Raw genomic sequence first — 24286 nt, forward strand, 5'->3', positions numbered from 1 at the left:
ACCAGACCACAAATTGATACTAGTGAATATGTGTTCAAAATGTTTAGTGCTACATATACAAGCTGAACCGTGTCCCTAATCACCAGCAGCAAGTCTGTGCATGCATTGGAGGGTTGTGATCATTGTTCATTTTGAATGTTGTGGCATTGCTGGTAGAGAGATAAGGTGATGTGTTCAGGGCCACCATCAAGAAGCATTATACTACATCGAGCCTTTCTCCTCAAACATTTATAAACAAGGTAGATCAGCAGCCTGGGCCCTGTACAAGTGTGCCTGTGTTTGTGTACACCTCTTGTTGCAGTTTCACAATAGATGCTTTCAAAGGAGCATATAGGGTAAAGGATAGGATAGACCCTCGCTATCTCTGTATCTGTCTCAGTCAGTCCTTTTATCTCCTGTGCTTTTTTCCTGTCTTTTCCGCTACTTTTGTATATAATAGCTGAAGAATGGGGGGGAAGTAACATGAACTGTTTTCAAACCATCAACCTCAGAAGGGCATGTTATGTGTCCCTGTCTATTAAACCAACAAAACCTTGCCCTTCCCCCCTCAAGGAAAATAAAAGCTGTATGCGTCTAGGCTATTTGCATGCTATTTGCATATGAACCCCAACTGGCTGATTTTGGAAAGCCAAGAGGCTAAATTCAGTATTTATTACCGGGACCATAAGTAGTTCTCACTTTTCTGTGGCATTTGCATCTGATTTGCATGTCCCTTAGCTTGGATCTGGTAATAAGAGGCCAAATGACCTAAATTGTTTTAATTCCACCTAGAAATAAAAAAAGCAGAGAATGGTCTAATTATTACTGTTAATTAAATTATGCTTTACATGTGGACCCTAAATATGCGAAAGGGTTATTAGCTACAGCAGCAAGCAGAGAGAACCTAATCATGTGTATGTCCTGAGGCTAAGTAGATGCCAAGATTTCCCAAATCACATCATCACTTCCTGTGCTTTTTTTATTTAGAGCAAACAATTGTTCTTTAGAGCTTCTCAAAGAAGTTTAAACTGTACAGACCTAATTAATCCTAAGCCTGTTTCACACATGCACTCCTGACAAATTGCTCAATCAGCACACACAGAAGGCACAATTTGATACAAAACAATCTGTGTTTTTATATACAGCACATCGGAGCCGGGCATCTAATATACTCAAAATGGAAACTTCATCAACCTGCCTACTCGCTCGCTTTTAATCCTTCCGACGATTTGGCACAGAGAAGCTTGCTACACGCACGAGCTTTTGCACATAATAAGGACGTTGCACTCTTGGGCTTGAAGGATAAAGTCCGGATAATGTCGGCAACATTTCAATTGGACATTTTCGTTCCCACATGCATCCCCTCCTAAAAAAAAAGTCAGGATAATGTCGGAATTCCAGTGCATGTCTGAAAAGGATTATAGAAACCAATCAACATTTCACTGGACTAGAGACAGTTCATGAGGCCCTGGATACCGTGATTATGGTTATGTGGACCTACCAATACATTGAATTCAATTATTTAATTTAATAATTTTTGCACTTGTATTTGTTTTTTGTTTTTTTAAGTAAGTAATAACCACTGCAGTCTTCTGCCAAATATGCATTATATCTGATAATTGCATCGTTATCTCCCTGTGTGCCCCTGCAAGCTTCACGTACAGACACTGTCTGTTGCATGAAACCATGCCTAGAAAGTAAGGGAGCAAGTTTGCGCCACAAGATTAGCTGTGGTGTTGCTGGACTTACTAAAAACAGAGACACATACCCACCCTCTACAAGCAACAGAAAACTGTAATGGCAAACTTTGTCAGTAGTTTGGGCCCATCTTGGTATAAGGTGACGATATGCAGCAGGAACAGGTGTTGTGCTGAGAGTGCTTGGCTAAGGTAGCAATCATGTGAGGCATCATAAGTCATCATGTAATGAACATTGTAAATGTTCATTTATCAAAGCAGCGCTAGGCTGTATTTGATGATGGAATGATTAAAATGCAACTGCTGTTGCAAAATTGATGTTCAGTGAGACCAGTAGGCAATCTATCAGCAGGTAGGCATCCCTGGCTCAAATATGTGAGAGCACCACTTCATACAAAGTTGGATCAAAATGCAGACTTAAATGTTGATTTTCAGAGATCCCTGTATGTTTTTTGGAGAACATGGCTGTCAAAGTGATAAAGGGGCCAGTCAGGTGGGACCTTTTGCAGGATCTTGCCATTTGTTTTTTTTACAGAATATACAGCCATTATTGTTGGTGATGGAGGAAAGAAGAGAGTGAGAGAGTCTGAAGTTATTAAAAGAAAGAAACAATGGGAAAGAATAAAAACAGAATTTATGAATGTTTGATTATGGTTGTTCTGGCTATGTCTTCAGCTGTGTGTGTCTGTGTGTATCTGCCTACATGAAAGAGCAGTTTATCTGATAATGGTATCCTATCCAATGTGGGGTTAGTCTTATCATTTATGTAGCTTGTTTGACCTAAATAATAAAAAATAAAATAATTAATAAAATGTACATATTAAATCCCAGTTGGGATATTTCATAACTACAATACAGTTATTTTCCTATTCACCCTTCAGTCACCCTTGTTGTGAAGTAGGTTGATGGGCTTTACTGCACTATCCTGAAACATTAAAATTGCTAAGTTAAGGCTCCATCTGCCACAGCTCACATTCATTTGTGTTTTTTTCCCACGACAGGTGAGCTTTTACATACAGGTGGCCTCTACTGTTTTCTTTACCTTTCTCTTTCTTTGTCTTCTTCCAGGTGACAGGCGGGAAAAACACAAAACACACAGACATCCACATTTCTGGATCCCTCACAGTCTGCTAACACATTCTTTTGTATACACAGCAAATTAACGTGTGTTCCTTACATGGCCTATTTTTATCTGAAAATTCAACATTCAACACACCCTCTCTCACACAGAGGGACAAGCACCTCATTGAATATAAACTGCCATCTCCAAGGGCAAATATAATCACATTTGTAATGTCAAAGAAATAGTGTGTCAATATTTGCCTAGTCTGTTATTGTTGTGAAATGGGGAACTGGCTGTGGTTACCATAGTGTGCATGATTTTTGACAGTTGGCATCGAGGCACAGAACAACATTCTCTATCCCTCCCCACACACGCACACACTCTCCTGCAGGGTTAGAAAGTTGTTTGCAAAATGACACTTTTTTTAGTTGGATTATTTTTAAAAGCAAAAATTATGAAGTTATCTCATATAATACATTAAATGCCTGAATCTAAAGTGATAAAAAATAAATACAGAAAACATAGATTTTTCTATTGTAACATGTAAAACATTATTTTGATATCATTTGTTTTGTTTTTGTTTTAGAAGCAAGTACATCACAAAAACCACAAGTGAGGCTCTTCTGAAAGGAAAAAACATGAATACAAAGGGTTAACAATTTTAAGAAAACGTTTTGTTTTTGCGTTTTGTGCGCACCAGTAACAGTTTGCAGGTAGCAGGTTTGTCAGGAGAAGTGCAGAATATTTTCTTATTTATTAAATTAGTACGTGTTCCCTTCCATGAGTGCGTTTACATGGACTTAAGTAACCAGGTTACAGACAAGAAGACACAGCTGAGTGAAAGAATGAGTAATGGTCGAGATCATTAACAAGGCGATGCCGCCTCGATTTTTAAAACGAACCGGCGTAAAGCACAATGGAAAATTTAACTAACACATAGTGCCAGGTAGAAGTCTAATAAGTCACGTTCCTGTCCGATTTTTAAAATCCTTACTGTTACTCTTGTGGATGGATCTGCTGTGTGTGTCTCCTCCCTTTTTGGCCCCCCTGCTCTGTCACTTTGCTGTGACATGAGCACACACACACACACACACACACACACACACACACACACACACACACACACACAAAAGAAAAGTCAGAAAGCAGGATTTTTCATCACTGTTCTGTTAAAATGTGTGCACCTAGCTTCCAAATAAGTCAGAGGTGGAGGAGAAATCAGGTCTTCTGCTGCATGTACACACGGATTTCCCGTAACCAAATTTCTTAAGGGCATGTAAACGGCGCTCGCAATTATCCGAGAGAGCTGATTTCTCCGAGTAACCCGGTTACTTAAGTGCATGTAAACGCATTCCATGATGCGTCCCTTGTGTAAATGATTTACCTGTACATGCAGTAGATGTTGTTTGCAAACACAAAATATCACACATCATGTGTAAAAAGTAAATTAAAACAGAATGCAAGGATTTGCACATCTCATTAACCCATATGTTAATCACAATAGAACAGAAACAACATATCAGATGTTGAAACTGAGAAATTTTACCGTTTCATGGAAAATATAAAATCATTTAAAATCAGTATAAAAGGAGCATTTCAGAGAGGTGGAGCCTCTCAAATGTAAAGATGGGCAGAGGTTCAGCAATTTGTGACAAACTGCATCTAAAAAATTGAGGAACATGTTCTTCCCCATAAAATTTTGAAGACTGAAAATCCCACCATCTAAAGTATATAATATCATCTAAAGATTCAAAGAATCAGGAGGAATCTCTGTGCGCAAGGGTCAAGGCCAAAGTTCAAAACTGGATGCGCGTGATCTTCTGGCCCTAAGGCAGCAGTGCATTAAAAACAGGTGTGATTCCCTGCTGACATGGGCTCTGGAACACTTCCAATAATCACTGTCTGTGAACACAGTTCACTGTGCAACCCACAAATGTAAATTAAACCTGTATAATGTAAAGAAGCCAAATGTGAACATGGTGCAGAAATGCCGCTGTGTTCTCTTCGTCAAAGCTCATTTAAAATGGTCTAAGGAATCAAAATTTGAAATTGTTTTTGGAAACCATGGATTCTATGTCTTGCAGACTAAAGAGGAGAGGGACCATCTGACTTGTAATCAGCAGACAGTTCTACATCCTGCATCTCTGATGGTGTGGGGGTGTATTAGTGCCTATGGCATGTGCTGCTTAGTCCGTTCTGGAAAGGCACCATCAATTCTGAAAAGTACATAGAGGCTTTAGAGCAACATTTGCTCCCATCCAGACAACATTTCCTACAGAGAAGTCCTTGCATAGTACAGCATGGCTTCACAGGAAAAGAGTCTGGGTGCTGAACTGGCCTTCCTGCAGTCCAGACCTTTCACCAATAGAAAATATTTAACGCATCATAAAACATAAAATCCAGGAATTAAAAAAGAGGGGATTCTATACAATGGTAAACATCACCCTGTTACAACTTTTTGGACATGTGTTGCTGCTATCAAATTCATAATGAGCTAATATTTTCCATGAAATGGTAAAATGTCTGTTTCAACATCTGATATGTTTATGTTCTATTTTGAATAAAATATATGTGTTGATGAGATTTGCAAATCATTGCATTCTGCTTTTTTTTGTGTGTGTGTTTTTTTTTATTATTTATTTTTTAACACTATATAGGAAAAGCATCACAATGCAGTGAGGGATAGGTAATACTTACTTCACAACACAAACAAACCCTGGTGGCAAGCTAATTTATTTTTGTACCAAAAAAATGGAACACCTTTATTGCATCCTTGAACGAACGCTTCCCGCCTATTAGTACTATTAGTAGTTTATTCATTCAGTTGTACTGGAGCCAAAATACTTTTTTAAGTGTGTGTACTTTTTAAATTGAAACTGTCTAAGCAAACAGAGGTAGAATTTTTTTCTCTATGAGCCTCAGAGTGACAGCAGTGCCACTTTGCTCATCTATTAAACACAAGTGTTTAATGGAGACAGTGAGACTTACATATAGCTAAAGAAGGAGCATCTCTAACCACTCTAGATCCCACATTTTGCTCTCCATAAACATTAAATTTGCACTAGTGGCTCATGAAAGTCTCTCACATTACAATATTTGGGCAACGGGGGTAGCATTTTGACACATGTAAGCCTTAGAGCTGTCTGATCTTGCTTAACATATGTCTGACTGGGCATTTTGTAAGTAGTTTAGATCTCCATGGTAATGCTTCTTCTGCATTTGGACCTACAGCGTAATTAGATCAATTCACTCGATTGTTTTCTGAATTTGTATTTGAATTTTTTTGGTGCTGTTGACACTTAACTAAAATTTCTATTAAACTCCTGCTACATACTTTATGTTTGAGTAATATGCTGGAGTTTGAGTCCTTTCTGTTGTGTGAATGTGTATAATGTTAACAGTCTGAGCTAATAGTCCAATAGCTGGTAGTAATTTTTGTTGGTGAGTTTTTAACTGGCAGGACACACACACGCACACCAGATGCATACAAACCATACAATACACTTAATCAACTTATCTATTCATTCACCCATTCAGATTTACAGAACTGTTTCCCACATAAACAACTATTCAGTCTTCTTCAGAAGACACTTCACATTAAGTTTTCACAGCAGTGTAGTATGGCTTAATCTACAGTTTATGCTATTTAGCAGCCAGCCGTCTGTTACATATAAAACTGTACTCCAGGGGCCCTTCCAAAACTTTGGCATCTATACCACATACTTTGCGGGACAGACGTTCAAAAAAAAAAATAGTCGTTTATTCTATAGTATTAATAACTTTTTAAAATTAATTTCTATACATGCATGCTGGACATATATGCCACTAAGACATCACCATGACAACTATTTGGTAGCAGGCACACAGACCTGATCGGGAGAAGCTAATTAATCTACATTTAGACCATCATTTGAAGACAATTATTGAACCTTTTTTAGCCACATAAAGTTGGCCACACACACAGCAAAGGTTTTACCTTGCACAGCAGTATTACTTTAATTTCTTCAGAAATTGCATTGTTTAGTTTATTAAAAATTTTACATCATCGCAAATCTCCAAGTGTCACATCGTAGTTTTTAGCAATGAGGATGATGGGAGATGATAGAAAACTTGAGTATTAAACATATTTGAACAGCGTGTACATTAAGGTGCTGGTAAAAGGGAAGCCATCAGCACATTACTCTGTCGGTGTGTAACCTTCTAGGTCCCCCGTTCTCTCAGACACACTGACTTTTGTGCCCTTGACTCTAATCCCTCTCTCACTGTGTGAAATATCTTTTCATTCCTGCACCAATCATAACGGTGTTCTGTCTGAGCTGCAGACTAGTGATTGTGCCCAATTATTACCTGAGGCTTCAGAATATTCTATCTATGCAAGGTGAGACGTTTAATGGCAAAAATCTATTTAGGCCTGGTTTCCATTCCCTGACTGTACACCGCTCAATAAATCACACTTAATGCACATTGAAATCATAGACAATCCACTGATGTGCTTCATTCCTTTTGTATTATTTTCATCTAAAACGTATATGTGCCCTACAAGCCCTCGTGTCATCTTCTGCAGTATTTGTTTTAAAATTTAAATGCTCAGTTTTTTTCTCCAGTTCAGAAACAACTCCCTCCGTAAGCCACTGAACAATGTAGTGACGGCATCAATAAATCGTACAATACTGGCTCAATGGGAAAAATAGGCCTTAATGTTGGCAGTTGAATAGTGGCATACGCTATTTGCAGTCGAAGAGAGGGGCCTTAAATCTGGACCCAGGTGCACCCCACTGTGTCACTATGATCAGTTGTAATAGAGACAGATTGACTCCAGCCTCCTGCTCTGCAGAAGCAAACCTCTACCATCCAAATTATTTGTTGGCTTGTCTCACAGCATCTATCACTTTGCTCCACTTTTCAGCTGAGCTTGCTTTCTATTTCTCTAGATACCTCCACTTAATCTTCTAATGCTAGGTCTCTCCTTTGTGCACCCTTGTAATGTTTTCCCTTTCCATGTGTTCCTTTTGTGTTTTATCATTTGCTTTTTTTTTTTTTTGCATTTTTGCTATTGCTATATTTCCATCTTTATCATCTTCATGCTCTTGATTTTCCCCGCCTCCATTTTTTAAATCTGTCCCACTGCCTCGCTCTGAAAAGCTGCCACTCCCTCTCTAACAGTACTGGACTCTGAGTTGTTGAGAACAGGAGAGAAATCCGGAGGGAATATACATTTCAAAGATGTTGTCAAACTGTTGGCATGAGTGCTATAGTGGCCCCTGCTGTGCCTAACTTAGCATGCATTCCCCACTTTTTAGTACAAACTGACACAGCGACACACTATTTGGTATTTTGTCTCTGAAAAGAGACTGTGGATTATGCATATGCAAAAAGAATCATTGCTGCATCATTTTCTGCCACTTAACTGATATGGCTAAATATACCTCTATCCTTCTTCAAAAAGAAAATTAAGTTTAAGCCAACAAAGTGATTGGCTTTTCTTTGTCCTATATTATAAAATAATAAGTAATTATTTTTATTTTATAAAATAAGCCTGCAACTTCTGCTTTTTAATGTAACTACATTAAAAATTAAGCTTGCTCCATAGATTGTTATGTTCTCAAAGATGTGGGTTTAAAGGAGGCCACTTTAGAGCAGTTCATTGTTCTGTCATCATCCATTTGTAGTGTGCCTAGCCTTGTTTTTGTTTTTTGTTTTTTCCATTCAGACTTTTTTCAGTTCAATCTGGGCTCAGTTCTTGTAGTAACTTCCAGGGAGGTTGGTTCCAATACCATCGACCTGGAACTTCTTAATACACTCCTTTTAAATGGGCTCAATGACCTTTTTTATAGGCAAACATGAATGGCAAAAAAGAGTTATTAATTTCAACATTGTTTTAGAAAGAAAAGGAGCAATGTTTCAAGGAGATGTTAGTCTGAACACTTTTTGCTGTGTCTGCAAATGAGTGAGATGCCATCACATTCTGACATAAGGGAGCTGGAGCCAGAGCATGGTTGGGACGTTTTCATTCTTTTTGCTAGAAGAATAACTATGACTAATCAAACCAACTAGTTGATTAACTTTCTTTAGACTTACATGAACTTTACTAATATCGTGACTTACTTTAGCAGCATATGCATTTTTCTTACTGTTACTGACACTTGTTAGTATATTGTGCGGAGCTGTTGTTACTGTACTTGTCTTTGTGTGTGCGTGTGTGTGTGTGTGTGTGTGTGTGTGTGTGTGTGTGTAGCCCCAGTGTCCCTTTAATGGCAGTTGATTGCATTATTATCCTTGGCTGAGTGGTTGCTCACCCTGCTAGACAGATAAATGAACCACCAAAAGCCCAAGGCCCCACTGTGTGGATAAATGAATGGGTGTGTGTGTCTTTGTAAGTGTTTGTGTAGATGTGCCTGTCCAAGTGCTTGCTTGAAAATGTGATTTGGAGGTGAATGTTGTAAGTCCTCTAAGGTCCACTAACAATTTACTACATTAGTGAGGGAAATGTAGAGATACATATGTGCACAAGATACAAATAAATTGAAACACACATCCACATCTTACTTTAATTTTCCTTAGTACTGCATGCTATGCTGTGACACATTAAAACTGGTCTTTTCTGTGGAAAATGGAACAAAATACTGTGCACTGCAGACCTGGGTGATTAGGGCACAGAACTTTACTAATTCTAGCCTGTGCTGTGCCTCTTCATTTTTTTTAAACTGTGCCATGTGCTGACATGTTACACCGTGTTTGTGATTGGCTCATGGGTCAGAAGAAAACCCAAAACAACCACTTCCTTTTCCAAAATGCCCCAAAAATGGTAAACAGTCCTGCAGGAAGCATGTTAAACCTTAACAGTGCTAGATTAATGCAATCATAAGCATGTTAGGCAATGTTTTTGTGTTCAGTGCCATTTATCCCGTACTTTACACTACGTAATGACAACAGTATTATTTACCTGTTTGGAAAGGCGCTGTCTTTAGTGAACATTTACATGTAAACATGTAATGTGACTGAGTGCAATGACAATGATTAGATATTTCATTCTCCACATTATGTTCTTGCCTGGCATGCAGCTGTCCAGTCAACCAATCAGCCACTAAGGCCATACAGCACTTGTTAGCTCAGTCAAGTGTATCCATTCACCCCAAAGCCAACCCTTTGCCCCGACATGCTTACCCATATAAACCACCATTGCACCGCATTCCAAGGTCAGCATGTCCTGTGTTTTGTGTGTGTGTGTGTGTGTGTGTGAGAAAGATGTGAAATGTAAGCAGTAGAGGAGGAAAGATGATGTGTTTTAAGATGTATGGTGAAATGGATTGAGGGGAGAAGACAGAAATAACTAAAGAGAACTGGATGTGTGTGCGCGTGCATGCATGAATCTGGGAGTGTGTGGGGGTGTGTATGGTATGGGATAGAAATTGGGTCATGGTGTGGTCTGTGTGTGAAACACCAGGAGCATCATATTGACCCCTAGGGCTGCTGTCTGCCTCTCCTCTCCTTTACTGAAACGTACACACTTGCAAACACTTCACACATACACATCCAGACGGCTCGTTCTTCTTGCCTTCATCCAGCTTCCACCTCGGCTGAAGGCCAGAGAGGAATTCGAGACACCATTTATTTGTTCCTTTTGGTCTGAAAAATCTGGAAATGTAATTCTAGTTTGAATGGGAACCAGTGCACTGAAAAGACAGCAAATACTAACACTACATGTAGTTATGTTATCTTATTCTTCAGTTTGCTTCTTCTTGGGAAAGGTACATTATACAAAGTGTATATTATGGAAACTTGTTAAGTGTGTGAAACAGAAAATAAGATACTTTAGCCACCATGATAGCAGTGGGTTATATACGATATATATGTCTTCAAGAGGGTTAAGAATTAAAGGACTTTGCATGAATGGGTAATTGTGTTTGGAAGGCAGGAGTCTCCAGAGCTCTATTTTCTACATAAATATAAAAGATCTGAGTGCAGTGAACTTACTTGAACTGCATGAAAAAAACAAGCAGGATGCTTTCCCAGCAGGCAGACAGCAAATCTGTTTGCAGAGTAATCACCATGGGAGTGCCGTAGTGCTAGAGAGCAAGATTGCAGTTTCAGTTTAGATTGTAATTATATCAACACAAAAGTCTTTAATTATTTATATCCCAGTACCAATTATTGAATGTGTTACTTTAAGGCTTTGCAAATAAACCTATTATTTGTCAAACAGATTTTGTACATAGAACTATATTTCAGTAAACCATTAAAAGTAGATGCATGACATACTGTAATTGTACATTTTCTAAATTATAATTTTTAAAACATTTTATAGTGTGTAATTATAGTGGATAGCTTTCTATATGAAACAATCATTAATTATCCATTTCTGATACCTTTAATTTCTTATGACTAGACAGATCTTTACTGTTGTTAGTAAATGAAGAAAATCAAGCAAATTCTTGTCTGGTCCTTTTTGAAATTAAATGGATGAGTTATGGGGCTAGCTTGCTCTACAAATTCATTTTTTCTCTTTCCCCATAATCTATGGAACTCTTAAAACTTAATACTTTTAAGCTCATGAAAGTTTTATTTTTTCTTTGGAAAAAACTTCTTTCGTGTGTTCTACCACTACAAGAAATGTTACTGGAAATATTAACATATTTTTACTATGTCATTTTTCAAGACTTTGTAAAATTGCCTTTTTAACATTGTAATTTTAAGAAAGTGTGAAGAATGCAAAAAAAAAAAAAAAAAGGAAAAACTCTGAGGTTAATCTTGGGGTTGGATGGTGCAGTAGAAATTGAAAAAAGTAGGAGGAAAAACTGACGTGTGGAATAAAGAGAGTGGTGACAAGAGGTTTTCAAATGAAAGAAGAAATGGAGGAAAGAAAAAAATGAGTCGATGTAATTTGTGGTGGATTCATGAGATGGGTGCAAAGGCGAAATATACAATTAGGTAATTTGAAAAAAGGGGAAGAATCGATCAAAGGAAAATAGTTACTTAAGTAAAGCACCAGTAGTTTTAGGATCCTGTGGAATATTATCAAATACGATGATGCTGAGGGAAACAGTTATATTTTTTTTCAAAATTTTCCTCTGTCCCAGTGTATTTTTACACTTTGGTTTCCCCATTAAAATACAGTTATTTAAAACAACTCTGGAAACCATATTTAGTCCAAACAGATACATAACAATTTTTGAACTTTCATTTATTTTCAGAGAAAGGTGTCTGTGGTCTGGTAACTCTTTGCCTTGTATTGTGTATAAAAACACATTTGTAGGATTCTTTTTTTGTGGTGTTATTCAATTGTAATGTATCTTTCTATACGAGATACAGTACCCAACAGTTGATGTAGTTTAGGTGCAGTTTCAAAAAAGGTATGTGAGTATAAGTACAAAGAAAGCAGGATCGGACCCACTACCCTATACTGGTATCTGCATCAGGACATCCCTACTGTAAAGCCATAGCTAGAGGATGGAAATAAGCCACAAAGTCTCCTCTATTGTGGATAGCACTTGAGATTTACTGTGTGCTTTTTAGGGCTGTGGATTGGCAACAAGCTGGCAATACGATATGTGTCACAATAAAGTGACACATATCACAATGTTGTGATATGTGATATTGTAAGCAAGGAAATATATTTACATTCTTTTATGTTTTTATGTTAATATTTTAATCTGTATAGATAGTTACAGCAATTATAATTAGTCATGTGGTAGATGCTTTTATTCAACGTAACTTACAAGAGCGTGCTACACACACCAGGGCAAATTAGGGCTCAGTGTCTTATCCAGGCACTTTTCGATGTGAGGCCAGGAGGAACTGAGAGTTGAACGGGAATTGAAATGCTGACCCTGTGGTTCATGGATGGCTACTCTACCAGTTGTATATAGTAACAAAACACTTAAACTTTACATAAAATGAGCCATTGTTACAACGTTTTGTATATAATTTGATAATCAAAAATCAATATTTTGGAGAATTGATACAGTATCACTAACTCAGGCATATTGATGATTTCTTCATACCCCTACTTAACATTATGTTTCTTTGTTTATTTGTTCTAAATTTAAAATGATTGCATTTAAAAAAATATTTTGTAGCTACTTTCATTAAAGCAGAAAAAGAAATTTCCAAAGTATGTATATGTATGAAAACGATACAGTTTGCCTATTTATAGTAAACAACTAAGCTAAATTTACAATCCCCTTCTTTTATTTGTGATTTGGCTCATCTGCATGTATTGGATACGTGGGAGTTTGAGGAAATTACCTTATTCCCATTCTGCCTGTTTTTTGTTTCTCTGCTTTCTGACCCTGCAGCTGAGCCTCATCTCTGTTTCTCTGTGGGGTGCTGCACACACCTGTGGGTAAATCCACAACAAGACCCAGTGTGCAGAATACCTAATTTTATTGTTTCTGCAACAAAATATTTATATAACTTCAAAGTTGAACGCACACAAACCTGACATAAGTACAGAAACATGGTATCCATAAAATGTATTTCAATTTTGTTTATAAAACAGGTCTTATTTGAGATTACTGTTTTGTTTTATTGTACCTTTCTTGCAACTCCTCTTTTCCAGTCCTTCTTTATCCAAATCCATTCTTTCATAATGCATTCGAGTTTGTTACTCTTTTACTTATATTTCCTAAGGTTGTTGATCATCCTCAAATCCTATTTTTGTGTTCACTATCACCTCATTTATTCTGCTCTCAGGATGACCCTCAACCATGTCCATCTGTCCTACCTTTCTTTTTAATCCCTTTTCCTTTCTTTTTTATATATAGGCTCGCCATCTGATCCTCACTCACTCTTTCTTTTGTCCCATCATTCCATCCATACTTATTGGTGCATGCACCTGCTCCCATAACCCTTTCTACTCATTTCCATTGGGAGTAGTGTGATTGTAATGCTTTATGTATGACCTTGTGTATATTTCACAAACACACGCACGCACGCACACACACTGACCCCAGGTGCTACTTTTTCAGTATCCCAGATTCTCTCTGTATGATTTGGTTGCAGGATGAATTTAAAGTGACTATGACACAAACACACACTTTATGAATTAGATTTAGCCATTGGAGTCAGTCAGTCGGGATGTTTTAAAGAATGAGCTAAGGCACACCTCCATACACATACGAGGTGAGAAATAGCTTTATGTACACCCACACACAGGCAAAGAACTTTTGATTTTGGGTCAATTGTCTGAGAGTGGTGGAATTCCTTATAGTAGAGAAATGCTCTCTCTCTCTGTCACTCTTACTCTATCACACACGGTCACAATTTCTTTGGGGGTCAGCTGTTGTGGTCAACAAAAATATATTTCTGACATTTGATAAAATATAAAACAGGGTTTTTAGCTGTCTCCTGCAGACTGCGAAATAGTGTTAGTATTGCGTGTTCACACATAGAATGACATATAGAATGGGATAAATGCTTTGAACAGCTTAGCAAAAATGTAAATATTAAGCCTATAGTTGATTTATGGCTTAGACAACTAAGATCATTGGTGGAAATTTGAACTTGGTTCCAAATTAGAACGAAAAAAAGTACCTCTAACAAAAACTTGAACAAACAAAGCCACATATCTATAAGGATGTATGCAGCTGTGTGTCAGGAGCTTTCTACATGTGCCTATCAACACAACAGGATGTTCATTTGTTTCACTAAAAGTTAGCACGCATGGCTAATTTTACAAACTACAACACATTGGACCACAGTAAACACTCAATGCACAAATGTCTGCATTCATTTTAGAAAAGACACAGCACAATGCTTGTGGGAAGCTAATTAGCTTCAAGTCTGCACTTAAATCTGACCAAACATTTAAAGCAGCACTGCAATGGATTGAAAGACTCAACAATGTTTGATGTTTTACAGCTCACGTCTTTTGCCTTTTTGTATTTGGTCTTATTTGCGACATCTGCATCTACAGTCCATCAGTTACTGCAAGTCTAAAAATACTGTTAATACACAACATGTAAAGTAATTAAAGTTAGTTTTCAATAAAAAACAAATTCCAGCGTTCCTTTTAAACACCCATTCATATTATAAACTCCAGGGTTTGTAATTAAGATAGAGCTAACAGACTCAGTTGGCACACATACACTCACATATTACTACCATTACACACGTGCACACGTGCACACACACACATGCACACACACACGCGCACACAATAGATCGCTTATCTCAGGCCTTTGGGCCTTTGGATAAGAGATAAGTCAACAGTTTTTGTACACATTCCATTCTAACAACTTATCACACAATTGCTTGATGGCCATGATATACAAAAATAATCAAATCACATCTCTGCCGTTGGCTGTGCCTCCATGCCTATGCAAATCTAATGCAAATTTTTAACTTTCCAGAGATTTACCAAAATCAACTTTTTTTTTTTTTCTGTGATTGGTACTGAAGTGCTGAGTTACTGAAGGTTACCTAAGATTTGTTTCCCACACTAATGTAGAAGTTACCACAAAAACATATGTGATATTGAATATTAGTATGTTTTAGATTGTAAACATAAAGTGTTATTTGAGGCTTTGTTTTCCTGTTGTGGAATAAAGCATAGGTTTAGCAGTTCCATTTCAATATATGAATCATTTAAATCATTATTACAACTGCAAGGTCTGTCTAGTTGAAAATAATCACAGTCCCATTTCTGACTTGCATAATAAGAGGTATGTCTTGATAGATTTCAATTTAGCTAGTTTCAAAGTTTGCTCAGCTGAAGAAACTGTCACTAAGAATTTTAAAGCCAATTGCCAGTGTGGTTTTCAAGCTGTGGTTTTGTTCCTGTAACTGATTTTCATAAAGGAATAAGTCTGCAGGAAGTAAATTATACTGGCAACTGTTTAGATTAATTTTCCATGTCATTTCTGGACCATCTTTGTCAGTATTTACTTTTAAAGTATGCCTACTATGTATACATATGTACTTTATGTATTCCTTTCCTTTAATGTCAGGGCAGAGTCTCCATCTCCTTTAAATCTTTTAGGTTTATTTAGAGCTACAAGGTCCTGGTATCAGACCCAGTTAGAATTTAGGTGTGTGTGCATGTGTGAGAGAGAGAGAGAGAGCTAATGCTACATGAGAAATTATTTTAATTTAGTGTCATTTATTTTACATTTTTACATTTGATGTTATGTGCTAGACAAAAAGTCGGAAGCACAAGACTTATTATGTTTTTGGATGTTTTCTCTGTAGTTTCCTTTGTATCGTTGCTAAAGCGAACTCATTAAGCACTCTTGTAGCGTGAAGAGCCGTCCTAAAAATGTGTCTCTTATGGTAAAACAAATAATAATGGCATATAAAAGCAGATGATTGGTTAACTCTGTCATTTTTTTCAATGATCTGCTGCTTTCTCAAGGTTACATCTTAAAAAGCCCTGGGAAGCAGCTGCTCTCTCTGGATATTTCTAAGCCTGGTGGTGGCTTTGACTCCCAGTTTACTGGCAGCAATCGTGATACTGAGCAGAGGCATGTGGCTGCTAACAATATAAAACTGGCACAGAACATATGATTTTTGACTGTGCTGAATTTGCCTCTAGATGGATGGACTGTTGTACTTTCTGTTGAGTCAGATGCTAAATCAAGGGCTGCTGCCATTGTCACATATGAGGCTGAAAGGCATTACAGGTTTAAAGCTGTATATACGAGAAAGTTGGTAGAGTGGACATTTGGACAAATTCCGTGGCTGCCTTGTCTTATTGATGAAAACAAAGGACCTGACAATTATGTGAAGAAGAGCTACTTGTATGACTCATGTAACAGGGAAGCACAGCAAATGATAATGCTATTGATCATGGAGGCAGAAAACAAAATATGCAAGTAGTGTTGCTCTTTCTGTGTAGTATTTAACTACATACTTGTTAGTTGTGCTGACTTGGTAAATATAATTGTCTTTCAAATGTTGCAATTGTGTTTGTCTTGTGTGTTTGTGTACGCGTGTGTGTGCATGTGTTTGGGTGTGTGTGCATATGTGTGTGTAAGAAATTGATGGAGAGCTTGTTATTGTTGGTCTGGAAAGGCTCCCTTAGGACAGAGAGTAGACAGCAACTACACAGCTGAGACCACTCCCACTATTCCTGTGTGTGTTTGTTTCCCAGACAAATAAAGGCAAGCATAATGGGTATATTTTGCCAGCTGAACTCCCTCTCTCCCTACAACACACAAAGGCACATATGAACAAACAACTTCAACACACATTTCCAGACTAAGACTGTTGTGTTTTCCTCTTGAAAGCATAATGTGGTTTCTGTAACCACACCATTTACAGGCGGTGAAAAGTCCTTAAATATTAAAACATGTAATATAATCTCAATGCCTTAAAGGACACCTTTTTTTAACTCTTTTGGTTTGAGTTTGGGTAGTAGATGTACATAAATATCATTGAACTTCCCTATATCAAAATGTCTCTCTACTTCTAGCTGAAAAACGCCTCAAAATGACATCACTTGGAGGAACCTTAAGTTTAGATTATGTCGTTATGTTGCTCATACTATGGAGTTTGTAATTATAGTCAACTGGCTTTTTTACAGAGCTCGCCCAGATGAAATCCTCTAACCACCTAATGAAGAGAACTTGTTCAACTAGAACCAGAGAAATATTTTAATATAGAGAAGTCAGATGCAAGTTTAAAAGCATTAATGCACATTTACACCCTATTCTTTTTCTCTTTTTTTATTACTTTTGATCATTTTACAGGATATAAACATATAGCAATTTGTAGGTGTCCTTCCATCTGCTATATGCACCATTGACCTTCTTAGTTTAAGTTAACTGCAATGAGTCTGTATTTGAGTACTGCTAATGCTGTTTAGGTGTTAGAGTGACTTAACACAGGATAAGATGTGAAAAAGATAAATGGATGGATGTAGGGATAGGTGATATATATATACTCAATGTACTGCATCTTGTTCTCTGTGGGATGTATTCAATGACTATATTGCAACATTGAGTATAATTTGTAACGTATTTATTTTTAAGCTGCTGGCCTGAGGCTTGATTTGGAGTTTCGCTTTGAAATGATGTGAGGCAAACAGATGAAATGTGGGTTCAGAAGGGAACATGGAAAAAGCCTTGGAGTGTTTCTCACATATGTATAAAATCAGAGCGTACTGCTACTGAAATTTGAAATGGTTCATCAATATTCAAGACAAAATGTAATGCTACAGTAACTACAACTAATTTTATACTATGCAAGTCACGTTACACAGTTTGAACTGTTCAGTTTGTTATGTGGCTATTGCTTTGTTCTTTAAGTTGGATTTACATTAACTCCACACCTCCAGCAGCTTGCTGCAGCCTGAAGCACTAATGGAAGGAAGCAGGAAGGAAGCAGACAGAAATAAGAAATGGGAAAAGTCAGGCTGCTATAGCTGGGGTTTTCAACCAGTGGTCTGTGGCCCTTTTGTCATCTTTGAAGAATGAATTCCAGGTGGTCCCTGGCAATGTATTCAATGATGCAGTTTAACTGTGGGAAACACTTTTTTATTTCAACTTTCAAAACACATTTTACTGTAATATGTATTGCTTGTGAATAATAAAATATGGAAAAATATAGATTTCATTTTCACATACAATACAAAATAAACTATAGTAGGTAAAATGTTTGGTTTATCTGAGAACATTAAAACCTTCAGATCAGTTGTGCCTAAAGTGGCCCAGTAAAAGTAGGCCATTAATGTCCCCCCCAGTTCCCACAAGTCTAACATCACCTTTTTTGAATTGGCTGCAGGGAAGCCATGTGGAAACAAGTGATTCAAACATATGCACATTGAATAAAATCAATTAAATGAGAGCATTCAGAAGCTTTTTTCTAAATCACTGAATATGGTACCTTCACATTATCTTAAATTCACAGCCTTTAAAAGATAGTAATAATCTTAAAACAATTCTGTTTGAAGGCGACACATGAGACTATATGTGATAGTGACTTTTTGAGGACATGCTGACATAAATGCCTTCTTTTGACACATTGACTGTGTCAGAGATTGATTAGGTTTCTGCTTTTTACAGTCCCCTGCTTCATTTAATCTTCGTTTAATGTTTTGATTACTTAGTTTTACGTCTTTTTTTTTTTTTATAAAGTCATGCTTGTCATTATGTTTGTTAAAAATAACTTTTTCTTTCAATAGATGACCCAGTGGAAGCAGACCTTTGGTTGCTCAACAGCTGCACTGTGAAAAACCCTGCTGAGGACCACTTCAGAAACTCAATCAAGTACTGCAAACACTACATACACACTTTTATTTACTTCTCTTTTTAATTAAATTATTTATTAGGATGATCTGTAAATGTTTTTTAGATTTTACTAATTATAATAATTACAGGATATGTGTGGTGGAACAAAGCAATCCGGGCTAGTTTGATTAGTTTCTAGAATAAGAATGGAAGGTACTTTTTAAAACTACAGCATAGTGTGGATTCTAATTGTTTGATTGAAGTCATGATGTGTGAGGATCATGTCCATTACAAAGCTTCAGTGGGTCCAATCTCATTTTACATTAGTTGAAATTATTTTCAAAATGTAAAATGTGCCTTCAAACATCAAGACAAGTAGCCTGACAGAAAAATCCAATCTTTCATACCCATCAGTAAATAAACACTCAAACTATAAGCCAAATAGAATTGTCATGTGAATTCTGGAATAGCTTTCGGTTTTTTTTTCAATATCTGTGTACACTAACATAGTCAATGTAGCGAAAAAAGAAATTAGGGTGCTTTTAACATGTATGCTAGATTCATTCAGGTCTTGCCATACAAAGAGCATTTTCACACTCAAATGTGTGTGTGTGTGTGTGTGTGTTACTTTTTTTTCAGCATGTTGCCCCATGTCAGTTTCCATCTACACACTGTTCCACTGATATCTCACTACACACACCGAGACAGAAATACCCAAATTTGCATAAACACAGAGAAATTAGGCTGAAACTGTTTAGCATTTTGATTAATTTTGCTCCATCAGGGGCACACACACCTGGCGACAGGGTGTTTTTGTGATACTAAGAGGGAACAAGAGAGAGAGTGTCATTTAGTCCATCAGTGTATTATCAGGATTTGGTTGTTGATGACAGCTTTAAGATCAACTTTGGAAACTATATTATAAACAGATTGACTGCTAATATATCAACAGAATATTTTTCCTATCTTTCATCACAGTATTATGTGGAATGTAAAACATTTACAGTTCTGTAAAATTTTAACGAACATCTGTTGGTGTCGTGTAAAATCAAGGTAATCCACTTCCTCTATTAGAGAAACTGCAAGTTAATACATTTCTACACTGGCTGCTGCTGCTTGAATTAAACACATCAATAAATAACATGTGGCTTATGTAGTAAATGTAATCACAAATTCAGATAAAACATTTTTAGCTTGATATGAATAGATACATTGTATCACAGTAAGTAAAGAGATTTAAAGCAATTTAAATGTAGGTCAGTATTGCAAAGGCATTGCATTCATAAAAATCATCCAAAATACTTTTTAACAATTTACTATTTAATGAAGGCTTACAGCTTTAATGACTTCCTGAACAGTCCGTATTAGTTATATACTTAACCCAGCTCTGTGCTTTAAATGAAGAGTGTGGTGTCAGCGTGAGTTTCTGTTTGCACTGTAGAAGTTGTAATGATGAAATCTGCAGTATAAAAGTTGTTGATGGTTGACTGTCCCGATTAGCTATCTAAGACTCATGCTAATGCCAAACTTCTATCTTTGAAGGAAGCAATTCATGCAGCGGACAGTTGAGGACAGTTAAGGCAGATCTGGAGCTGAGTGTCAGGGGAGCAGTTAGATTGTGCTAACCTCCACAACAAGCTGTACTCTGTATGAACATATACTTCCAACATAAAAAATTGTGATGATCTATATAAGGACACCCCCTGCTTTTAGCATAGATGTACTGTATTTGGGAAAAACTTGATGTTTTTTGTTTTTTACCTGAAAAACATGCCAGTGACTGTAAACCACTAGCATCGTGTTTAATACTTCAGATTTTGGTCTTGACAGATTTTGACAAGCAGCACAAGTGGATTGTATTTGTAATTCAAGCAATTTCATGTTAATCTGTAATTTAATTTTGTTATTTACTTAAACATAATTCGTGTGACCGGTTAGATAGTTTCTTTAAAATGCATCGAATTTCAATCCTTGTTAATATTCAGCTAACTTGTTGAGGATTACTAGATTACTGAATGTTGACTGTGAGTATGGATTTCAGGATGCTTGGAATTTGTGTTCCTGATTTGGATTGTTGGTTGGTTGAAATAAGCAATTGAAATACAGCTCTTGGCTCTAACAGATCATTTGTATTTCAGGCTAAATGCAAAAAAAAACTGTCCCAATTGCATTTCTGAAACATCAGATAGAATGAACTTATTATAATGCAATATTACAGTTTCAAGGGTTAACAATTTCACTTGGCTAAATTGATCAGTGCAATCTTCCTGTCTTTCTGCTACAACCATGTACTTTTGCTCACTTTCTCTTTCACTCTTTCTGTCATGCCACTTTTTATGCAAAGAATATTTCTATTGAAATGCACAAAATAATAACATACTTCAAGACTCTCAAAATGTCTTCCTTGTTGATGCAAGAGTTTTTTTCTTTGACTGGAAATTACCCAGCTGTAATGCTAATGCAATTAATGCTCTCTTCACTGCGAAGGACACACACGCGCGTGCGCACACACACACACACACACACACACACACACACACACTTCTTTTCTTGTGAGGACACTCTTTCCCTTGGCCCCTTGCTGTAATTTTAACCATGAGAACTAAATGACTATCTCTAATCTAAACCTTTTTAACCTAAGCCATTAAACTTAGACTTGGCCTTGAATCTAAAGTAAAACATGTACACACAGTCTCAAAAAAGTGTGCACATGCACATTCTGTCTCTCTCACACAAACACACACACTCACAGCAGTAACAAAGGTATTTGCTGCTTGAATGATCGAGACAAAAATAAGGAAACGAGATCGGAGAGAATCCAAAGGCCCAACCTGTTTCAGACATGAACTCTACAGAATGTCAGGACGATCAGGTCCTGACACTGTCTGGACTTTCCCTATCAGACATGTAGCTGACATCGGTAGATAGTCCGTGTGAGATGTGTTCTCACTTGTAAAGAAATACTCTTTGTAATTTGGGCAAGAGGTGGTCCTTGGGCAGGGGGCAGAACATGATCCAAAAAACAAAAGCTGCGGAAGTGACAGTGCTTTACTTGCTAACATAGTCGTATACCACAGAATCTCTTGCTGTTCCTTGCATTTGTTTGACTAATTCCACATCTGCCCTTAATGGCAGAATTTTACGAATTTAATTGTCCTTCCAGTTCGACATTGTTGTTGGGTTGAATGAATGAATTCTTCAACTTCAACTGTTTGCATTTGCCTAGTTTTGAAGTAGTCGTAAGAAAATGGATGTCCTCAACACGCCCACTCATTCATGGTAAATTCTCCGGAGTATTACCTCCTCTAGTCACAAATGAGCTGGGTCGGAGATAATCCGGAGTTTGCACTAGGGAGCTGGCTGTGTAAAGTCCGGGTAATGTCAGGTCCAACAGACTTGGGTGTTTGGATTCATACATGCACCCACCCCAGAGAAAGTCTGGAAAATGTCTGAATTCCAGTGCATGTCTGAAACGGGCTTTACAGTAAGTCACTTTTTTCTATATCAATCACATGAAAAGAAACCAGAGAAAAAAGGAACTGCCTCGTGCTTAGTCACACGCTGTCCGTTATGCCTGCACCTCCCGGTACCACAAGTGTGTGTGACTGGGCATCATGTCTGGTGGTACTGAAATGTCTTCAGCTTATTCAGTAATCCTTCTTTAAAACTTCTTTGAAAGCATGTTTAACATATAATTACACTATACCACTTAGCAGTCTTTACACTCCTACTCCTACAATAATCAAAGTGAAGTGTGTATTAAATAAAATATATACACGCTGTGATTTTGTTTTACATATTTTGTAACTAACACCTAGCCCCCTTGCTTGAGGAGGACAATGTAAATTCTCCAGCAGAAGTTAAATGAGCAATTTTAACATGCAGCAGCTAGTGACACACTAGAAAATGTCCAAGAGAAATTGTCTGCAGTGCAATGTTTGTGTGCTTGTTATATGCCGTAAACTGTTGATAGCACTTCTCAGATTAGTTACCTGGTTACTTTAACCTTTAAGATCTAGCTGCCTCTAGAAAAATCTATTTTCTGAGCAGAACCCAAAACAATAACAGATATCATGTGTAAACAGGGATATTTCTATGAGAGCGATTTAATGGTAGATCAGACAATTTGCACAACTGACCATTCGTGCTAAATCTATACCTGTGCATTTTGTTTTGACAAATTTACTTATTTTTTTGTTATTTGTTTTTGGACCTGTGCAGTGTTTTGAAACTGACAACTGTGTGGTTTGTTAACTCTGGCCCTGTGCATGTTAAAACATTTTGTAGAGCATATTGTCCTTCTGTCTCTTACTATTCGTTTGGGAGGAGGTGTACATTAGTGTGTAAAACAAATTGCCCCTAATGACTGTGGCGTGTGGGACATTATTTACGAACAACACACACAAAGCAGTGGTCACAGACTTAACAATCAGTGTCGCAGTAAATGAGTTTAGGGATTTAAAATAGAAGCACAGGAGCTTTCAGTACTCTCCTGTCATGGCTTTGAGAGACACGGTGAAAAGACCGTTTATTACTTCTGGAGATCTGGGGTTTAATTGGCATTAGTGCCAAGTGTGTGGGATAAGGATTTTTTTGTGTGTATTTGTGTTTTTTGTTTTCTTGTACATGTGTACCCATAGTTGTGTGAACACATTTCCGTTCAAAACCACTGTTGTGTGGACATTTGTCTGGACCTTCCATTTTCAAAGATCTGTTTGAAGGCAAAGAGCTAGTTTTAGTTTGAGGGTAGTGTCTGGATACTCGTCTAAGTTTAGGCACTTAGTTGTAGTAATTAGGCTAATTAATACTTTTGGGGTGTTTATAGTAGGTCTGGCTGGTTTAATGACTTTTTACTGTAGATATATTGATCATTTCAATGGTCAAGGGTGAGACACTGTTGTTTATATCGGTATTGTTTGATGCATTCCACAGCCTTCTCTCATCTCACTCTCAACACTCTGCAACACCTCACCCCTCTGCCTGTGTGACCACCATCACTCATAAATTCTCCTGTACCATGGCAGGACACACAGCGCCGTCGTCCATAGCTGATTTCCCTTGGTAGATTTCTCCTGGAGAAATTCCGTTTTTCTGCCATGTAAACGTGTAACCAGGATTCTAATCAGCTGCAGACAGGGCAAGCAGCATAATGAAAGACTGAATTAAAGGACAGATCATAACATGGAGCAATGCCTCCTTGTTTTCAAATTAAAGTCTACTACTGTTACAAATACTGTCACAAAGTTGCCTCAAGAAGTCTAAATACATTGTGTGACGTCAGTGTCTTCTCTCGCTATACAGCCAAAATTTGTAATCCATGTTAATAAGTGTATATATGTAAATTCCCTGTAACCAGGTTACAACAGTGCCTTTAAGGTCAT

General features: G+C 37.3%; 1 protein-coding gene across 2 annotated transcripts in view; it reads left to right on the top strand.

Moving 5' to 3' along the window:
• The window catches only part of cdkal1 (CDK5 regulatory subunit associated protein 1-like 1), a 196009-nt gene that overhangs the window by 14179 nt on the left and 157544 nt on the right, over positions 1-24286 (top strand). For both annotated transcript variants that reach the window (XM_067510364.1, XM_067510365.1), the window contains exon 4: positions 18860-18944. In XM_067510364.1, the coding sequence (XP_067366465.1) occupies positions 18860-18944 (85 nt within the window). The remainder of the gene's footprint in view (positions 1-18859; positions 18945-24286) is intronic.

Source organism: Channa argus, chromosome 7, assembly GCF_033026475.1.
Source record: "Channa argus isolate prfri chromosome 7, Channa argus male v1.0, whole genome shotgun sequence".
Lineage (NCBI taxonomy): Eukaryota > Metazoa > Chordata > Actinopteri > Anabantiformes > Channidae > Channa > Channa argus.